We start from the raw sequence: 21,047 nt of genomic DNA on the forward strand, positions 1-21,047 counted from the left end.
GCACTTTGGGAGGCCAAGGTGGGTGCATCACCTGAGGTCAGGAGTTCAAGACCAGCCTGGACAGCATGGTGAAACCCTGTCTCTACTAAAAATACAAAAATTAGCCAGGTGTGGTGGTGGGCACCTGTAATCCCAGCTATTTGGGAGGCTAAGACAGGAGAGTCGCTTGAACTGGGAGGCGGAGGTTGCAAGATCATGCCACTGCACTTCAGCCTGGGTGACAGAGGGAGACTGTCTCAAAAAAAAAAAAAAAAAAAAAAAAGGAAAAAGAAAAGAAAGAAATTATTTTGCAAAGGGCTAGAAAGAAAACAGAGAGAGGACATCAAGAAGTGGCCAACCAAAAAGACACAGAGGAAAGAAAGGAGGTATGTTGAGAAAAAGGTGATAGGAAGCAACACAGGCAAATAGGGTTGACTTGGTTTTGAAATCAAAGAGCAACTATTCTTAGTAAAACATGTTTGCGTTTTTTTGGTTTTTTGGTTTTTTTTTAACTCAAAATGTTTACACTGTCTTTAAGAAATGGCTTTGCCATGGCGGGGCATGGTGGCTCGCTCCTGTAATCCCAGAAATTTTGGAGGAACGAGGCAGAAGGGTCACCTAAGGCCAGAAGTTCAAGACCAGCCTGGCTAATATGGTGAAACGCTGCTTCTACTAAAATTCCAAAAATTACCAGAGCATGTTGGCGGGACTTGTAACTCCAGTTACTTGGGAGGCTGAGGCATGAAAATCGCTTGAACCTGGGAGATGGAGGTTGCAGTGAGCTGAGATGGCGCCACTGCACTCCAGCCGGGGCAATAAAATGAGACTCTGTCGAGAGAGAGAGAGAGAGAGAGAGAGAGAGAGAGGCACAGAGAGAGAGAGAGAGAGAGAGAGAGAGACTTTGCCAAACCTTGAAAATTCTATTACTTTCTGTGTCCCTGTGTGGTGTGGACAGCAGAATGTTCTGAAGTTACTGTCCTATGAGTGTTTCCAATTTAAGCCTCAACCAGAAAAATTAAGTTCCAATTCTGATCTGGATGTCCTGCACCTCTCCATATTACAAGCCATCCTGAAATCACCATTTGTTGTTGCTAATTAGTTACTTTAGTAAGGTCTCATAGCAGTGACTCCCCTGCTATATATGAACAGTTATTCCTTCTGCCCTTAAGAATATATCAGGCTATTATAGACAGATAGCCTCAGAAATATGTATTTATAAATCCTTCTTTCCAAAATCTGCACTCTCTAAAGTACTTCTGTCAAAATGAACTTCCCATTTTTTTTTTTTTTTTTTTTTTGGAGATACAGTCTTACTCTATTGTCCAAGCTGGAGGGCAGTGGCAGGAGCATAGCTCACTGCAGCCTCCAGCTCCTGGGCTCAAGCAGTCCTCCTGCCTCAGCCTCTGGAGTAGATGGGGCTACAGGTGTGCACCCCACACCTGGCTAATTTCTAAATTTTTTGTAGAGATGGAGTCTTGCTATGTTGCCCAGGCTGGTCTCAAATTCATGGCCTCAAATGATCCTCCCTCCTTGGCCTCCCAAATAGTTGAGATTATAGTCATGAGCCACTGAGCCTAGCCTGGCCTGGCTTCTCATTAATTCTGTCTGCAGGGTGAGAATGTGTCAGGTGTTCAATCTTAAGTATTCTGGCTTATGTGACAACTCACTGTCATGTGTCTATTAATATTTGATTGTATATGTTAAAAAGATAGGCAATCTCAAATTTGCTGGCAAAGAAACTTCTTGTGCTCCATTTTCCTATGCCTGACGTCAAATAGGGTCATTCATCTTTCTAGATGAGTTTCTTTTTTATACTTTTTTAACTTAAAAAATAAAAGGAACATGTGAAGTCATATTTGGGTGGGGTGAGGTGGGGTGGGGTAAGCCACCCAAAAGCCTAACGCCCTTGCTCATCTACTCCTGTATTTCTGTTTTCACCTCTTAATCCCTGTCCACGTGCATGACAATTAGGATACATATTATTTTTATTGTTTTATTTTTATTTTTTGAGACAGAGTCTCACTCTTTCACCCAGACTGGAATACAGTGGCACAGTCTTGGCTCACTGTAACCTCCACCTCCCCGGGTTCAAGCAATTCTCATGCCTCAGCCTCCCAAGTAGCTAGAACTACAGGTGTGTGCCACCATGCCCAGCTAATTTTATTTGTATTTTTAGTAGAGACAGGGTTTTTTTCCATGCTTCCCAGGTTGGTCTTGAACTCCTGAGCTCAGGCAATCTGCCTGCCTCGGCCTCCCAAAGTCCTAGGATTACAGGTGTGAGCCACTGCACCCAGCTAGGATTCATGTCAGTGCTAGTCTGTTGTGTTCACTGAAGCTAGTATCATAAATGTGTTTCCATATTTCTGCACAGTCTGCACGTCAGAGTCTACCTTAACAGCAAAGTTGGATAAATTGGGGCAGACACTTCACTTTCAAAATAGCACTTTTCCATATTTCCTTTAGAATCACAGGGCACTTGGCAGGCCGCTGCTTGGGCTAGAATTGTATCATAGCAAGGCAATTGATAATTGGAATGGGCACCAGCTGACATCTATGAGAAGTCTTGTTCTCAAAAGAATTTCCTTTGAGGGTGACGCTAGGGCTCCACTAGTGCCTGAACAGCTGGAAATTAAAAAAAAAAAAAAAAAGGAAAGCAGTATTATTTCACTGTTGTTAGTATTGAAAAGAAGATTTCAGTGTGTCTGGCAAGCCAGACAAAGCTACAGATGTCAATTCTTTCTGTGTACATACCCAGAATGGTGAAGCTTTTCTGAACTGATGGTGAGAACAGGATACTCTAATCTTACTTGAGTATGGAACAACAGACAGGTGCTCCCTTTTGAGAAATAGACCACAGCAGTGCCGTCAAAAGAAAGCTGTACCTTCAAAAACATGATGATTCAAAGGTGAGTCTGTATAAACACTTCTCTGTGCTGACTGTTGGCAGAGACATTTTGCTTTCTAAAGGGAGGCACTAAAATATGGAGTAGGCTTGTAAATTTCCCAGGAATTTGTTAAGGAGAAGAAAGAAATTGGAAGACTTAGAGTGCATACTAGTATCATGATGTATAGTAACTTCCTTAAATTGCTAAGTAGGTAAGGTGGGATTATTTCATGTAATGAGAATTTATTTTTTCAGATGAAAATGAGAACCTCAGGGAAGACAAGTGTGAGTGTGAACTTTGTGAGCTTGGAAATATTTCGAGAAAATGATACATTTCATCTTCTTTATTACTGTGATTGAAACTTTGATTCAATAATGTCTTTCAGATACCAGTTTGTTTTCATAAAATTAATTAGACTGTGAATAAGTAACTCAAGAGCATGTTTATACCCTTAAAGTTTTATGATTAAAACAAAGCTCAAAACTGTTTTAAAATGCAGAAAACAAACAGCATTTCTTTCTTAAAACTCTCTCCTATTCTCGATTGAGACTTTTCTCAAATTTATGATTAAAGTTTTAAAAGAATTTCAGCAAAAGTTCCTGAATGTGATAACCATTTTCCTTCTTAAAACTTTTACTCTATTGACCTTAGGTTCTTTCTAATGAGAACTGAATCAGTGTAGCTTGAACGTTTTATCTAAAGTACCTGTGCAATTGCTATTATCTGCCCTGTTGAAACTTGAAATTAACACTTCTAGTGTGCTTTTTTGATGAAGGAATCATTTATACATGTTGGTATAGCAGCAGCTATGTCAGTCTAATTTAAAATTGTAGTGGCTTTCATTGAACTTAGGGAATGATTGAAAGGAAGCTGATGGAATTTTTAAAAATTAAGTCAATCAGTGAGGATGCTTACTCTGTGCAAGACTGATGGATTCTACATAGGACTTGAGCTCGTTTTCCCACTAAGGCAATTAACACCTGCAGTTAAGAGTTCAACGGGTGAATAAGGACTTTGCGTAGACCCATCCAATGTCCACAGCTGCCTGCTTCGACTTGTATGTGCGGAATGGCAAGTCTTTGGATTGAAGTTTTTCCTCGGTTTCTAATCTGTTCATTGGAAGGTTTATGAGTATGTGAAACTTTTCTCGGTTCTCAGAGCTGGGGGCTGCTGAGTCAGTGTTATAGCTCAGAATCAAGAGACATCGAGATTAGCCCCATGTAAGCAGGACATGCTGTGCTGATTTAGACCCCAAAACAAGGGAACTCTGACTTGATGGAAATACGGGATGACTTCTTCTGAGGAACGAATAAGATAATTTTCTCATAGAATTTCATGACAGCTTTGGATATGTTGGTGATTAGTGAATGATCCCTGTTGAACCAAAGAGAAGAGACTTTTTTGTTATTTATTTAATTTTGCCCTGCCTGCAAATACATTGGGGGTCAAGGCTTCACCCTATGCGTTTTAGGGAAACACACTCCAGTCCATAACTCCTGGTCTTAGGAGCTCAGGGTCGAGGAGAGGGTCGTGAAGATGCATGCCGCTGGCCACTGGGTGGGACTGAGCCGTGAGTGCAGTAGCGCCCTCAGCTCGCCTCTGTGCCACCTGCTTCCAATTGCAGAGACGCTCATTCTTGTCAGGGGAGCAGCTCTGGCCCTAACAGGCCTTGAGAAATGTCAGGGAGATTTTTAGCCTGGAGAGTTGGTGTATCCTGTAACTCATGAGAGAAATGAGACTGCTCTGTAGTCCCAGCTACTCAGGAGGCTGAGGTGGGAGGATCGTTTGAGCCTGGGAAGTAGAGGTTGCAGAGAGTTGAGATTGTGTCACTGTACCCCAGCCTGAACAGCAGAGCAAGACTCTGTCTCAAAAAAAAAAAATTAAAATAACAGCTCCCTGAGAGCCAAGCACTGTGCTACATGTGTAAAGGCAAGATCGTATTTCATCCGAGACTGTCTTTTTTATCTTTCCTGGTGGAAGAGCTTATGAGAAGGACCCTCATGGCCGAACAAGGAGACAAAGCCAGGATCTTCTATGGCATCCTTTTTTTTAAATCTTCTTAAAGTGACCGGTTAGCTGGGGAAAAGAACTTGTATTTAGTGGGAGCTATAGAGTCCTATAAAATAGGCATTGAATTCTCTAAAGGTATTTATCTAAAGAAATACAAGGAAGGGGCCAGACGCAGTGGCTCACTCCTGTAATCTCAGCACTTTGGGAGGACAAGGCGGGCAGATCACGAGGTCAGGAGATCAAGACCAGCCTGGCCAACATGGTGAAACCCCGTCTCTACTAAAAATACAGAAATTACCCGGGTGTGGCAGCACATACCTGTAGTCCTAGGTACTTGGGAGGCTGAGGCAGGAGAATTGCTTGAACCCAGGAGGCAGAGTTGCAGTGAGCCGAGATCATGCCACTGCACTCCAGCCTGGTGACAGAGCAAGACTCCATCAAAAAAAAAAAAAAAAAGAGAGAGAAAGAAATACAAGGAAGAAAACGTATGTGTCATCTGGTCCAGACAATGGTGTTGGAGCTAGTTCATACTAGCCTGTGAGAGCCCATTGCTATATTTTCAGGAATGCAGGGTGCCTATTGTAAAGCGTAGCCATTGTTAAAATTAACTGATATACACATGCTTAAACACATGGTGTGAAAAAACAAAGATAATAAGAATCTATCCCTTCCTAATGATTTTTATAGTACTTAACTGTTTTCTATGAGCGGAGGTCACTTTTGTCTGCTGTATCTGTGTGTTGGGATTACTAGCAGTGTTACCATGACAGTAACTTGAAATCACACAGTGAAGGTATTTAGAGTGCAGCTAGACAATTTATGGTTAGAACAGGCACCAGCTGACATCCATGAGAAGCCTTGTTCTTCAAAGGATTTCCTGTGAGGGTGTTGCCGGGCTCCAGCAAATGCTACAAATCAGGCTTTTTCCTTCTAGAAAGCCAGTCGTTAAACATTTACCAGCACCCCACTGGGCCCGGCCCATTCATTTTTGTATATGAGACAGGGGCAGGCAGACGAATGGTGACTTGTCTAGAGTCCTGCAGCCCCTTGTAACCAGCAGCACCAAGACTAGACTTGGGTCTCCCCAAGTCTTTCTGTTACACCACTCAGAGGTTTTAGTCCTGAAAGGCACAAGTGGGAAAGGTTGGGTTTGCCTGTGGGCTCGTCTCCAATGCTTTTCTATTGTTGGTGACAGCACTGTAGGGAATCAGGGCATACACAAGAAGGGGGCTGATTAACTAACACAGAAATCAAATTCATTGCCAGGTGGGTGGTCATCTGCTTTCTGGTTACCAGCAAGTGGGATAAATGAAGAGAAGGCAGAGATTGGATCCTGAGCTCTGACCCTAGTGCATGTGGATATAATTATTGAATGGAAGATAAGAATGAACAGCACTTACCACCCCTGAGAATATGTTATATATGTATTTGTTAATTTATTTTATATCTCCTTCATTAGAATACAAGCTCCATGAGGATGGGGACTTTGTCTTATGTGCCACTGTACACCCAGCTCCCAAAAAAGTGCCTGGCATATAGAAAGTGCTCAGGCTGGGCACAGGTGGCTTACGCCTGTAATCCCAGCACTTTGGGAGGCAGAGGCAGGTGGATCATGAGGTCAGGAGATCAAGACCATCCTGGCCAACATGATTAAACCCCGTCTCTACTAAAAATACAAAAATTAGCCAGGCGTGGCACCACACACACCTGTAAAGGTACATGGGAGGCAGAGGCAGGAGAATCGCTTGAACCCAGGAGGCGGAAGCTGCAGTGTTCCGAGACTGCACCACTGCACTCCAGCCTGGGTGACAGAGCGAGACTCTGTCTCAAAAGGAAAGAAAGTGCTCGGTAGATATTTTCGAATGAATGAATGAACTGATCCTTCCAATTCCTGGCATTATACAGTGCTGACTCCCAGAGGAAGTTTTGCCCAGAGGAATATGCCTGGCAGAGCCCAGCATCAGCAACTCTCTAACCCTTTGGCTGCTAGACTCTCAGTGACTACCATTTCTCTTCCCTCTTAGATGACGGAGGGCCGCCGATGTCAAGTACATCTTCTTGATGACAGGAAGCTGGAACTCCTAGTACAGGTAAATCACTTTTGGTCAACTTTCTAAGTTTCTTTGGAGACTGATGTGGTTTCAGACTTTGATTTGGCTGGGAATGAAGGGGGAGATGGTAAACTGTTTTTAAATCTCTGTCTGTTAAAATCTGTGAAAGAATGACTAGGACACAACAGGGTGTTTTGTGTGTGTGCTATTTTGGTTGTGTCTGTACACCAGCCTAAGGCATTCAAGGCCAGATATATATCTACCCTATTGTTGCAAATTTCTAGAAAAGGAAATTGCACAATGCCATTAGCTATTATTTCTGCCTGGAAGGAGTTAACTACAATGTAACCTAAATAACTCTTGCTGTAACTAAAATTGATTTAGTCTTCCTTGCCCAGAAGGGAGAGAAAAAGCTTTGTTCTTTTCCAGTTGAGAATAAAGAGGCACAGTCTCTGTGCTCTGTCCTCTTTCTAAGGGCTAAGCGAACCCCTTCTTACCCATCCCATGGGTCGACACTGGCATCACTTGTGAGCATCTGGAGAAACTGAGATGCATGAAATCAATCAATTAATCCCAACTGAGAACACATCCGTGTCGGCAAAGTTGGAGAGGTAATTGGAATCATAGACCCTCCTCCTTTTCAACTTGCTTTGAAACAGACTGTTGTTTGACCCAAAGCTCTCAAGAATGGTGTCTCCAATTCTGACTTCCAGAGTTCACCATTCCAGATCTGCTGTTCAATGCCAATTTTTATTACATTTCCTTGCTATTTATAGTTAGATGTCTATCTTCAGGTCCCGGCACATTGTGTCTCGTTCTCTATCACATTTTGCAGTGAAGAAGTCGCAGTTCATCGGTGGGTTGAGAGGATGCCCACCTGCTCAGTCGTGGGGGAAATGATGCCACTTCAAAGGGGAAATTCACATGCACACGCTTTTGTCTCGGGTTGCCTTGTACATGCCGCTTGGAATTGAAATGCTCAAACTGCTGACGTTGAGTTAATACTTTTAATGGGACTCAAATTATAAAGCCTTTATAAATGCAATGGAGGAAACAATAGGAAAAGGCTCATAATCACATGACACTAATTCAGGTGCTGTTTTCTTTTGGGTGGATTTCTTTCTAGCATTTTTTAGATTTATATTTCTTGCATGGCTGTAATCATATGTGTAATTCCACATATCTTATTTTTCTACTTAATATTGTCTTTCACTAACATTTTCTAAGTTACTATAATTTATCATTTTTGTGAACAGCTATATAAATTCTAGAAATTGATATACCATTATTATCTAATCATTCCCCCATTTGAGTATATTTAAGGGATTTTTAAAAGACAGTTTTCCTACCTGGGTGCGGTGGCTCACACCTGTAATCCCAGCATTTTGGGAGGCTGAGGTGGGTAGATCACAAGGTCAGGAGTTCGAGACCAGCCTGGCCAAGATGGTAAAACTCTGTCTTTACTAAAAAAAAAAAAAAAAAAAGACAAAAATTAGCTGCTCATGGTAGTGTATGCCTGTAATCTCAGCTACTTGGGAGGCTGAGCAGGAGAATCACTTGAACCCTTGAGACGGAGGTTGTGGTGAGCCATTGATCGCACCATTGCACTCCAGCGTGGGTGACAGAGCAAAACTCCATCTTGGAAGAAAACAAAACTAAAAACAGTTTTCCACTATTACAGGTAAATGCCATGAGTAACATATCCCTGTATACAGGGTTCTCCTGCATTTTCGATTATGGCCTTTTTAGGCTGCATTCCATGGCCTAAAGTCACTAAAAGTCAAGCCTCTGGTTTGAATTTAGAGGAATGAGGCAATGAAGGGAAATCGTCAAGTTGAGTGAGATCTCTTTAATTAGCAGAATCATGAACTGAGAAACTTTTGAGGCTTCAAAATGCCAAGAGTCAGTGTGAAGAGTTCATAGGTGAGTGGTGTGGAGTGTTTTACATGCTTTTCCTGAATCAAAGCTTGGAGGTTTAGAAAGAAGCCACCTTCTGGAATAGGAAATGAGATCTCAAATGGCAGTTCAAAAACTATCTCTTGGCCAGCCTGCTTTGAGGGAAAAAATAGCTTTAATTACTGATGTGCACAGCTGTTTTGGAGCGGTTATCCTCAACCCTATAAAACTAAGAAAATGTTGAATTAGGCGAATGAGAGAAGTTCACGTTTTTCCCACTGCTTTATAGAACAGGCTTTCTGTGTTATTCCCTCTTCCTGGAACACGCTTCTTCCCACACTCCCATGCCTGGACCTGGCTGGTCTCCATTAGGTCTTTACTTCACAACTTGGAAGACACCCCATACCAGTGCTTTCCCTGACCCCTCCCGCCTAGTCTGGGTCTTAGCTGCCTCTGTCCAGAGTTTCTTTCTTATGACACAGCCGTACCTCACTGTCATTGGTTGTGTACTTGTTATCACTTCCTGGAGCCCCAACAGTTTGAGGGCTAGACCTGTGTCTCCAACATGGTGTGTCCCCAGTACGTAGCCCAGGGTCAAGCACGTAATGTCAGTAAATACAGACTCGCTGAATGAAAGAATGGATGAACCATAAGATGTCTTGGCATTACTTCTCCCAAAGACTTCTTGCCATAGTACCAGTTGCTTGGCAGGGGATTTAGCTTAATACGCACACACACATACACACACACACACAACCTATCTATAGATACACATACTATCTATATATAGATATACACACAATCTATCTGTACATTGATATACACGCTCTCTATGCATAGAGACACACACTATTTGTCTATCTATACATTAATAGTGTATCTACCTATATATAGATAGATAGATGGTGTGTGTATTAAGCTAAATACATATATATATATATTTTATTTATATATATGGAAAGATTCTAAATTTAATTGCAGAATGAGCTTCAGCAAAACGTGAAGAAACAAAAATTAAAACTACTGAATAAAAGACAGCTTACATATGTCACTCTTTTTTTCTCCTCTGCAAAATTCTGTTGCCCCGGATTCTATCTGTCAGGCAGTGTCCTTTCTAAAGGGAATCTGGATTCTCTACCTCATCTGGACCCGCCTCTAGGTTTTTAGTAAAACATTTTGACCTATACTATTCTTTTTCATATTTTACATTCATAGAGTGATAGCCCTCAGGTTCATTTATACTTTAGTCATCAAATATATTAAACATTGAGACTGATGTTGTTGTTAAAAATAACTTCAGAATATTTGTAATAAGCCTTAGATGAGGCCGGCCGCAGTGGCTCACGCTGTAATCCCAGCACTCTCAGAGGCTGAGGCAGGCGGATCATGAGGTCAAGAGATAGAGACCATCCTGGACCACATGGTGAAACCCTATCTCTACTAAAAATACAAAAATGGCCGGGCGCGGTGGCTCAAGCCTATAATCCCAGCACTCTGGGAGGCCGAGGCGGGTGGATCACGAGGTCAAGAGATTGAGACCATCCTGGTCAACATGGTGAAACCCCGTCTCTACTAAAAAATACAAAAAATTAGCTGGGCATGGTGGCAAGTGCCTGTAATCCCAGCTACTCAGGAGGCTGAGGCAGGAGAATTGCCTGAACCCAGGAGACGAGGTTGCGGTGAGCCGAGATTGCGCCATTGCACTCCAGCCTGGGTAACAAGAGCGAGACTCCGTCTCAAAAAAAAAAAAAAATACAAAAATGAGGTGGATGTGGAGGCATGCACCTATAGTCCAAGCTACTCGGGAGGCTGAGGCAGGAGAATTACTTGAACCCAGGAGGCGGAGGTTGCAGTGAGCTGAGATTGCACCACTGCACTCCAGCCTGGGCGAAAAAGTGAGACTTTGTCTGAAAAAAAAAAATAAAAAATAAGTTTTAGATGAAGCAATGGCTTTCCTGATCTTTTGACCTGGAGCTGTAGAAAGGGGGACGGGTGGAAAAGACACCTCCATTGACCCGACAAGGTTTGTAACATGGAGAGTCAGGTTCAGAGCAAATGTTTCTGTCCCCCAGAGAAATAAATGGGTTTGCACGAGGGTGACTGACTGAAAGACATTAATAAGATGGGGCAGACCGCAGAGATTAGTTTTTAGGCACCGTTAGGACAGGAGACTCATCAAAGGCTGCACCTCAGACCTTCAGAAGCAGGGGAGCTTCTGCGGCATCCGTGTCGGGCAAAAAAGCTGATGACATTAAAATCGACTCCCCAGTTGCCTCTTGCCAGGAGGATGCTCTAAGCAGACAACCACGCAGTGCTGTAAACTTGCCACTATGAGCGCAACATTTTCCTTCTCTGGGTTGCAGGGAAAAAACGGCTGTCATCCTAATGTTTCATGCTTATTCCATATAGCACTTTGAGATAACCAGGTGGAATCTGTGCTTCCAAATCCTCTGTTGCTCCGAGTAGATCACACGCTACTCACACTAGGGGAGGGCAGACAGTCAAGAGTGACATACTAGGAATTAATGTTCGAGAGGCTCATCCCTAGATCCACAGGCGATTTCCTGACACCACATCTTTACCAGGGAGCTCCTTAAGTCCTGAAATTCTACTTAAGAGCAGCTGGAAGATGGCGTGAGCCTTCAGCCACAGAGCATGCCTGCAGCTTTGGTCGTGGACACAGGCAGATTGCGTAGCTGGCTCGCCCTCCAGTTCAGCCTGCAGACAGCATCTTCTTCTCTGTCTTCCAAAGCTGCTTCCACCAGTAGGGAATGTACTAAAAAAAGGCATTCATCAGGCCGGGCGTGGTGGCTCACGCCTGTGATCCCAACACTTTGGGAGGCCAAGGCAGGTGGATCACTTGAGGTCAGGAGTTCAAGACCTCCTGAAATGATGAGAGACCATTGTGAAACCCCATCTCTACTAAAAATACAAAAAAAAAAAAAAAAAAAAAGACATGGTGGTGTGCACCTGTAATCCCAGCTACTCTGGAGGATGAGGCGGGAGAATCACTTGAACCTGGGAGGCAGAGGTTGCAGTGATCCGAGATCACGTCACTGCCCCCCAGCCTGGGTGACAGAGCGAGACTTCGTCTCAAAAAAATAGAAGAAAAAAAAAGCCTTCGTCAAAGTGAGAGGGGTCACCCTCATCTCAGTCTTGGAACTGCCTCTTCTGGAGGATGCTGTGGCCAGATGTGGGGACCGAGCATGTCATGGTCAGCCCAGCTCCCCAGGTCTTGTCCTATCCTTGCTCCTTGAAAATTATTTTCTTCATTTTTTTTTCTGACCTCCATGTATATTTTGGGGAACATTTTGAGCTCAGAGAAAGGGAAGTGTACTTTAGCCATAGTGAGAATAATTTAAGAATTTCCAGTGAGAGTCGCTAGATCGGGTACAGGAAGCCGTTAGCAGGGAAAATTCTGGATGCTTTCTTTTGACCTTTGTAAAAATAGAGCGGATTTTCACTAGAACGGAATGGCTGAGGTGTGACCCTTCCTTATTTGGTTCTCTTGAGGCTTGTGAGACTAGATATCCTGTCTCACAGGCAGCCAGCCCAGAGCCAGAAAAACCGACCTGAACTTCCACTGTGAGGCAGGCTTTGCTCCAGTGCTTCTCCGCATCACTTTAGAGGAGTAGGTATTCTTCATTGGCTGAATTTCTTCCCCACCCCCACTTTTTTCTTTTTTTTTTTTTTTTTTTTGAGTTGGAGCCTTTCTCTGTCACACAGGCTAGAGTGCAGGGATGCAATCTCGGCCTCATTCCAACCTCTGCTTCCTAGGCTCAAACGATTCTCCTGTCTCAGCCTCCCGAGTGGCTGGGACTACAGTCCTGCGCCACCATGCCCAACTAATTTTCTATTTTTAGTAGAAATGGGGTTTCGCCACGTTGGCCAGCCTGTCTCGGCCTACTGCAATTTGGAACTCCTGACCTCAGCTGAGGCTCATGCCTGGATCCACAGGCAATTAATTTCCTGACACCACATCTTCACCAGGGAGCTCCTTAAGTCCTGAAATTCTACTTAAGAGCAGCTGGAAGATGGCTCGGCTCCATCCAAAGTGCTGGGATTACAGTTGTAAGCCTCCGCACCCGGCCCCCACATTTTTTTGAGGCAGGTTCTCGCTCTGTTACCCAGGCTGTAGTGCAGGGGTGGGAGGGACACTTGACCTTCTGGGTTCAAGTGTTCCTCCCGACTCAGCCTCCCCAGTTGCTGGGACTGACAGATGTGCGCTACCACGCCCAGATAATTTTGTAAATTTTTAGAGAGATAGGGTCTCCGTATGCTGCCCACGCTGGCCTCCAACTCTGGAGCTCAAGTGATCCTCCTGCCTTGGCCCCTCTCAAAGTGTTAAGATTGCAGGCATGAGCCACTGCCACCATGCCCGGCCCTCCTTCCCTTCAGTGATAGAGCTTTACACATAGGAGTCTGCTCCATCCCCTCCGTTCCGCCACAATGAACCTCACACCTTGCTTTCTGTAGGGAGCTGTCCCATGATGTGAGGCCCCCTTCCAAGTTCCAAGCTGCCTTAGGATTCCTGTGTCTCTCCCCTCTGACCCAGTCCCTTAGTGGCCATTGGCAAGACATTTACAGCTGTTTACTGTGTGCAGATAGAGGAACAAAGTGTCCCTACGATTCTGAGAAGTGGAGCAAACTGTGATTGGTCAGTGTTTTCTAAGGGAAATAAAGATAGCAATTAGATTATTGCCGTGTATTACACAGGGCTCGTAATCTTGAGAAAGCACCCAAGACAGAGCATTTGTAAAGACCTAAGCTGCACCTCGTGGCACAGTAGCCACCAGCCACATGTGGCCGTTGGTGAAAATGTGGCCAGTGCAAACTGAGATGTGTGCAAGCATAAATCACATGGCAGATTTTGAAGACTTTCTATGAAACTTAAGTAAAATGTCTTGAAAATGATTTTTACCTTGGTGAATCCATTTTAAAATGATAATATTTTAGATATTTTAAGATAAAACAAATATATAATAAAATGAATTTCACCTTTTAGCTTTTTTAATATGGCTACTAAAAAAAATTAAAATCTTGGCTGGGCATGGCAGCTCATGTCTGTAATCTCAGCACTTTTGGTGGGCGGATCACAAGATCAGAAAATAAAGACCATCCTGGCTAACATAGTGAAATCCCATCTCTACAAAAATACAAAGAATTAGCTGGGCGTGGTGGCAGGTACCTGTAATCTCAGCTACTCAGGAGGCTGAGGCAGGGGAATCACTTGAACCTGGGAGGCAGAGGTTGCAGTGAGCTGAGATTGCACCACTACACTCCAGCCTGGCGACAGAGCAAGATTCCATCTCAAAAAATAAGCAAATAAAATAAAATCTTATATTGGGCTCACTTTTGTGGCCCACATTAAATTTCTTTTGGATGGCTATCTCTAGAGCAGCAGGCCCAAACCTTTTTGACAACAGGGACTGGTTTCACTAAAGAATTTTTCCACAGAGGGGCGTGGGGGGCTGGTTTCAGGATGATCCAAGCGTATTACATGTATTGTGCACTTTATTTCTGTTATTACTACATTGTAATATATAATGAAATAATTCTGCAGGTCACCATTAAGTCAAATCAGTGGGAGCCCTGAGCTTGTTTTCCTGCAACTAGATGGCCCACCTGTGAGTGATGGGCGACAGTGATGGCTCATCAGGCATTAGATTCTCATAGGGAGTACCCAACTTAGATCCCTGGCATGCGCAGTTCACCATAGGGTTTGCGCTCCTGCGAGAGTCTAATGCTGCTGCTGATCTGACAGGAGGCGGGGCTCAGGCAGTAATGTGAGAGATGGGGAGCGGCTGTAAATACAGACGAAGTATCTCTCACTGTTCGCCTCCTGCTGCATGGCCCCATTCCTAACAGGGCATAGACTGGTACCAATCCACAGCCCAGAGGTTGGGGGTTCCTGCTGTAGAAGATAGAGGGAAAACAATTTAAGCTAGAGAAAAAATTATGCATGCAATAAAATTATTTAGGTTTACGCAAATGTAACTGGATATTTGGCACAATAATGACTACATTTTACAATTCTTTCTCTTTTTCTTTTCCTTTTTCTTCTGATCTATAGTCAGATGCGTTATCCATTGTGCCACTGGCCCCTCGACTCCTTTTTCTTTTCTTTTTTTTTTTTGAGTCAGAGTCTCACTCTGTTGCCCAGGCTGGAGTGCAATGGCATGATCTTGACTCACTGCAACCTCCACCTCCTGGGTTAAAGCGATTCTGCCATCTCAGCCTCCCTAGTAGCTGGGATTACAGGCACCTGCCATCATGCCCAGCTAATTTTTGTTTTTTTGTAGAGACGGGGTTTCACCATGTTGGCCAGGCTGATCTTGAACTCCTGACCTCAGGTGATCTACCTGCCTCAGCCTCTCAAAGTGCTGGGATTACAGGCATGAGCCATCACACCCGGCCTACAATTCCTTATAGAATTTATATGGAGTGTATCTTGTTTAATCCTCACAGTAACTGTGTAAACTAGGTAGCAAGCAAACAGAAATTCAGAAAGATTAAATAACTTGCTCAAGGTCACATAACTAGCTAAGTACATACAGCTTGACCACAGGTCCTCTGATAGTATAGCCCATTCTCTTTTCACTGCACCAAAACCAGTATATGTAATAAAAACCCGAGACATGATCTAGTAAGAGTTCGCCTGGAACATGGCTGCTCCGCCAGCCCCTGAGACCAGCGCCCTAAACGATGGCAGTTAACGACTTTAAACCTTATCTCAGGTCTGTAACTGAAGACAGGCTTACCCAGGTCTTTCCTTCCTCTCGACTCAGCTCCTAATCTATCTGGGAAAGCCTTAAAGAGATGACACATCATCATGGAGGACTTCCGTGTCATGCCTAAGCCTTGGGCTAGCAGGTGTGGAAGAAACTTCCACAGCCGTGGATGAAATAATTGCTGCCTTCCTGTCACTTTCCTCTGTCTGACAGCGATGCTGGTGCTATTCTGTCCTAAAGGTCAAGTACATTCATGTGAGCTGTCAGTAAAGTAGCGTTGAGGGCAAGTAAATAGTCTGGCCTATTATGGGCTACAAAAGTGTATGACTTTCAAAAAATCTAGAACTGTAACAGCGGTACCTAAAATAGGTGAATGAACTTGGGATCTCTCTTTTTTGTGTTTTTTGAGATGGAGTCTCTCTCTGTTTCCAGGCTGGAGTACAGTGGCACGATCTCTGCTCACTGCAACCTCTGCCTCCTGGGTTCAAGCGATTCTCCTGCCTCCTGAATAGCTGGGATTACAGGCATGCACACCACACCCAACTAATTTTTGTATTTTTGTTAGAGGCAGGGTTTTACCATGTTGGCCAGGCTGGTCTCGAACTCCTAACCTTAGGTGGTCCGTTCACCTTGGCCTCCCAAAGTACTGGGATCATAGGCATGAGCCACCGCACCTAACCTAACCTTCGATTCTCTGTGCACAGGTGCACAGCCATACTCATATTCACCCTCATAGCCCAGCCTTAGTGACTTCTGTGGTCAGTGATACTCTTCTGCAAAAATGCAGGAGATTATTTTCCACCAAGTAAAGCAGGAATCCCCCAAAGTGTATGTTACCAAGCGGAGAAGACAGTGTTGCTTCTATCTTCCCAACCGCGCAGTGTGGGCAGGTGTGCCCCTTGTGGTCTGCCTGCTGGGCCATCTACTGAAGCGTGCTCCAGGTCTGCCATCTGCTCCTGTCTGGTCTAGATCCGCCAGGAGTTGCTGTCGCAGCCAAGGGCTGGGAAGGCGTATACAGAAGCTGGGAGCAGTCGGAGGTACTCAGTGTTATGAACCTTCTGTCCGGGACCTCCCAGGCCACCGGGCCACCTCCTAAAACGAGCCAAAGGGATTCAGGCAGCCCCACTTTGGGCTGACCTCACACCTCCCTGCGATCCCATCATCATTTATTAGGCTCCTCTCTGTGAAGCTGGGCACTCCACCAAATGAGCAAAACAGATGTCTTCGCAGCCCCCAGGGGTGGCTGATAATATTTAACATTTGAAAAGCACATGGTGAAGAAAGACGTGTTAAGATATAGAGCACAGACAGATAACGCGATAGTAAATCTATTTGTAATCAAAAATGCATCGCATGATGTAGAGGAAGAAGAAAAGTCCGTAAAATATACGTGTGGGGAGCACAAGCAGCTGAGTCGTTTCCCCCTTGGTGAGGAGGGAGGAGACACAGTCCATCTTCCTTCTGCAGCCGAGGCCTTTGTGGAAAAGTTGGAGCGCTCTCTTTCTGCCCTGGTTAGAACAAAGAGGAATTTTAGTCTCGCCGAGAGGCTGTGAGAGAGGGCTGAGCTTCAGGGCACAGCAGATTGATGCGATCATCTAGGGACATGCCCCCCGCCCCGCCCACACACACACACACACACATACATGCGCGCTCACACACACACACAGCGCCAGGTGCAGGTTGAGGAGAGAAGAAGCCATCCTCATCTCCGCAGTCTAACGGATCCACGCTGCTGGTCGCCTGGCAACACCCCCTCTTTGCGCCCCTGCCCCCCTTCTTCCTGGACCACCTCCATGTCTGTGCCCCCTTGTCCCCTTGATGCCAATTTCAACCTGTTGTAAAACGTATTCATTGGAACCATTTGAAATTGCCAATATTCGACAGACTTTGTCCCACTAAGAGGACAATTTCATGTGGCTCAAACCAAATGAGAAGGGAGAGAGAGAGAAAAAGGGAGAGAGACATAGCCCTCCAGAAGGCTGGGAAGGGGGTTGTTTGTTTGTTTTACTACTGAGCTATTTTTTTCTATGATATCTTTACAAAATCCTTTCCATGTCTTCCCTAGGTTAGCCCCATAGGAGACTGTGCAGACGGCATCCTCAGGATAGGACATTAAACTGCATGCTCCTAGTTTCTGTCTCTGCTAAGCGAGGGCAAGAAGGGAGCAGGGAGATTAAAATAAACTCAGCTCACGATGCAGTTCAGCAAAATGCAAACAATTGTATTTACAGGGGAAAGGCACACGCGTGTGCACACACCTCTATGTACAGTATGGAAATGGTGGGGGAAACAGGCCCTCTCAGAAAGGATGGGTAACAGGGACCTGAAGGGTAACAAATCTGTAGCTGTCATTGTTTTTTATAATCCATAACTCACAGTTTGATTTTGGGGCACATTGCTTAATTCAAGTACTTCCTTGTTGAGTAAATATTTATTATTTGTCCAGCACTGTGCTACACAGATCTGACCATCCCTTTATTTGGGTTAGAAGTTCCTGTCTAGAGGTGATCAATGATTACTTTGGTTGCAGAACTTTTTACAAGTCCAGGAGTGGCTGGATATTCCGTTTCCTAAAATGAGCCGACCATTCCACCTCAGTTCTGCTGTGCCTGGTATGGCTTCCCTTCTCCACACATTCCACTCACTGGACCCTGTCCTTTCCTGTAAGGGGATCCAGGAGGACATCAGGAGGCAGATTTACTCATCTGGAAGCCTCATGGCAACTTGTCCCATCCAGCCGAAGGAAGGAAAGAAAGGAAGGGAGGGAGGAATGGAGGAAGGAAAGAAGGAAGGAAGGGAGGGAAGGGAGGAATGAAGAAAGGAAGGAAGGAAGGAAGGAGGGAGGGAGGGAGGGAGGGAGGGAGGGAAAGAAGGAAGAAAGGAAGGAAGGAAGGAAGGAAGAAGAAAGGGTAAGGAAGGGAAAGGAAGGAAGGAAAAGGAAGAAAGGGAAGGAAGTGAGGAAGGGAGGGAGGGAAGGAGAGAGGGAGGCAGGGAAGAAGGGAAGGAGGCAGGAAAGAAGGAAGGAAGCCCCTCCCCTAGAGAGAAGTTCAGCCTGGCCAGGTATCCTAGCTAGTGGAGGGAGGAAGCTTAGGTCTGGGGAAATCTCAGCTGCTCCATATTCTCTGAGTCTTCTACCTTGGCGGACCTTCCCTATAGCCCTTGAATCTGTGTTTCTGGCCTCCTGGCTTGCCCAGCACAGAGCTGACAGTTCAGCTGTCAAAGCCATGTGGAAGATTTCCATATCTTGCCAGAGCCCCTGTCCCGCCCCTGCGGCCGCCTGCTCGGTCTTTGTGACTGAACACCTCGGCGGCAGCCCCAGCACCTCATGGCAACCCAAGCCCATCATTCCTACTCCTCCTCCCATCTGGGTCATCCTGCTCGTGCACCTGCTTTGAAAGCAAGCCCACCATTCTCCAAATCCACCTGGCTTTAGGAGCCAGGCGGTGTTTTTTCTGTGGCCCTCAATGAGATCCTTAAGTTGCCTGTTTTTTCCCTGGTAAGGGAACAACTTTCCTTCTCCACTCCAATACATCCCCCAGTGTAGACATTTGCCACCCTGGACTCAGCGTCCTCTGCATGCCTATTGTCACTGGAACAGCTCCTTGCCGCCCTACCGAGTTCTATGTTCCTGACTGTTGAAAATAGATGCTTGGTGCTGCGAAGAAAAATCAGCACTGAGACAAAGGATCTTTCTTCAATGCAATTTTTACTTCCTGGACTTCAGGAAGGGTACCCTCAGTAGCCATCGTGCCACGAGAGGACAATGAACAAAGGAAAACACTCAAATTTATCCCTTACGCATTTGGGGTCGTCCCTACTGCTGTGTCTGGTTTCCATTAGCTGGAGCCAGACCTCACAAGCTAAACTAAAAGCCAGTTGGCTAATAACTTAAAACTTTTCTAAACAGGTAAAAGCAGTGGTGGGCTGGGACATGCCTGTGAGCACGTCCAGCACAGATATCTTGGTTAAAGTACAAGGACATAGAATGTACTATGTGCCTGTAAGCGTGGCATGTCTAACAGCTACATAGGATAAGGCTTAACAATGAGCTATTAGCACACTTACGATTTATTCTTTAACAAGAAAGGAAACTTGAAAGAAGAACTTTTCTACTTCCCACACTGGCCATTCCCATTTGTCTTATATGAGACAACCACATCACCCATCCTTCCAGACTACGTCATGACTACCCCTGCTCGGCGGCCCTCAGCAGCCCACCCCATTGAATTGCTCTGTTTGACTCTCAAGTCCCTCCATGATGTGACTGTGAGCTGTTTATGAGAGACAGTGTATCAGAGAGGTCAGGAGTACAGTTTTGTACAGTTTGTAGTACAAGCTACCTACTCTCCGGGCAGGGCCTGTGCCATTGTAGTCACAATACTCTGCCCACCAGAGCTGGGGCTTTAAACTTTACAGTTGCAGGGAACTGGGTCCTTAGTAATGGGCAGAAACCACGATGTGACCCTGCTGTATAGTCTTGTGGACCAGCAGTTCTCAAACTTCTTTTTGCTTCAGAATTCTTTGTCCAATATCAGAACATGGAGAGGGTCTGAACCCCACCACCTTGCGCCCCAAGCCCACAGACAGGGAGACCCTGGAGGGGTCTCAGCAGACTCTTTTGGGTTTGCAAGTCTCTGCTTTAGGTAGAAAACAGATGATAGAAAATGTAAGCATCCTTTTCTTTTCTTTTCTCTTTTCTTTTGAGATGGAGTCTCACTCTGTCGCCCAGGCTGGAGTGCAGTGGCACGATAGTAGCTCACTGCAATCTTCACCTCTCTGGTTCAAGCAATTCCCCTGCCTCAGCCTCCTGAATAGCTGGGATGACAGGTGCATGCCACCACATCTGGCTAATTTTTTTGTGTATTTTTAGTAGAGATGGGGTTTCACCATGTTGGCCAGACTGGTCTTGAACTCCTGACCTTAGCAAATCCACCCGCATTGGCCTCCCAAAGTGCTGGGATTATAGGCAGGAGCCACTGCACCCGGCCACATCCGTTTCTTTATACTAATATGCAAACACATTCCTGAAAAGTTCAATGTATTAGTTGGTGCAAAAGTAATTGCATTAAAAGTAATGGCAAAACCGCAGTTACTTTGGCACCAACCTAATAGAGTGAGCCTTAATTTTATATACCACATTTCCTCCATCCCTCCCTCCTTTCCTTCCTAATAGAGTGAGCCTTAATTTTATGTACCACATTTCAAACGCTTTGGGAATTGTATGTGATTAATCATCATGTTAGCTGATCGATCTCTTATTTTTGTACCAGACTCTGTTCTAAGCTGGTACAGAGTGGGCTGAGTCATCTCTTCAGCCCCACAACTCTATGAGGTAGGTAACTGTTACTATTCCCATTTTTCAGATGAGGAAATTGGGGCACAGAGAAGTTAAGTAACCTACTCAGAGTTGCACAGCTGGTAAATGGGAGAGAACTGATTCAGAACGAAGCCACCTGTCTGCAGAGAACCAGCAGGTTCCAGCAGGCTGAGAGCCC

General features: G+C 45.0%; 1 protein-coding gene across 13 annotated transcripts in view; it reads left to right on the plus strand.

Moving 5' to 3' along the window:
* The window catches only part of FRMD4A (FERM domain containing 4A), a 672,294-nt gene that overhangs the window by 451,222 nt on the left and 200,025 nt on the right, over positions 1–21,047 (plus strand). For all 13 annotated transcript variants that reach the window (XM_032244155.1, XM_032244153.1, XM_032244154.1 and 10 more), the window contains one exon: positions 6,899–6,964. In XM_032244155.1, coding sequence (XP_032100046.1) covers positions 6,899–6,964 — 66 coding nt within the window. The remainder of the gene's footprint in view (positions 1–6,898; positions 6,965–21,047) is intronic.

Source organism: Sapajus apella, unplaced genomic scaffold, assembly GCF_009761245.1.
Source record: "Sapajus apella isolate SASKATOON/1434 unplaced genomic scaffold, GSC_monkey_1.0 scaffold53, whole genome shotgun sequence".
Taxonomy (NCBI): domain Eukaryota; kingdom Metazoa; phylum Chordata; class Mammalia; order Primates; family Cebidae; genus Sapajus; species Sapajus apella.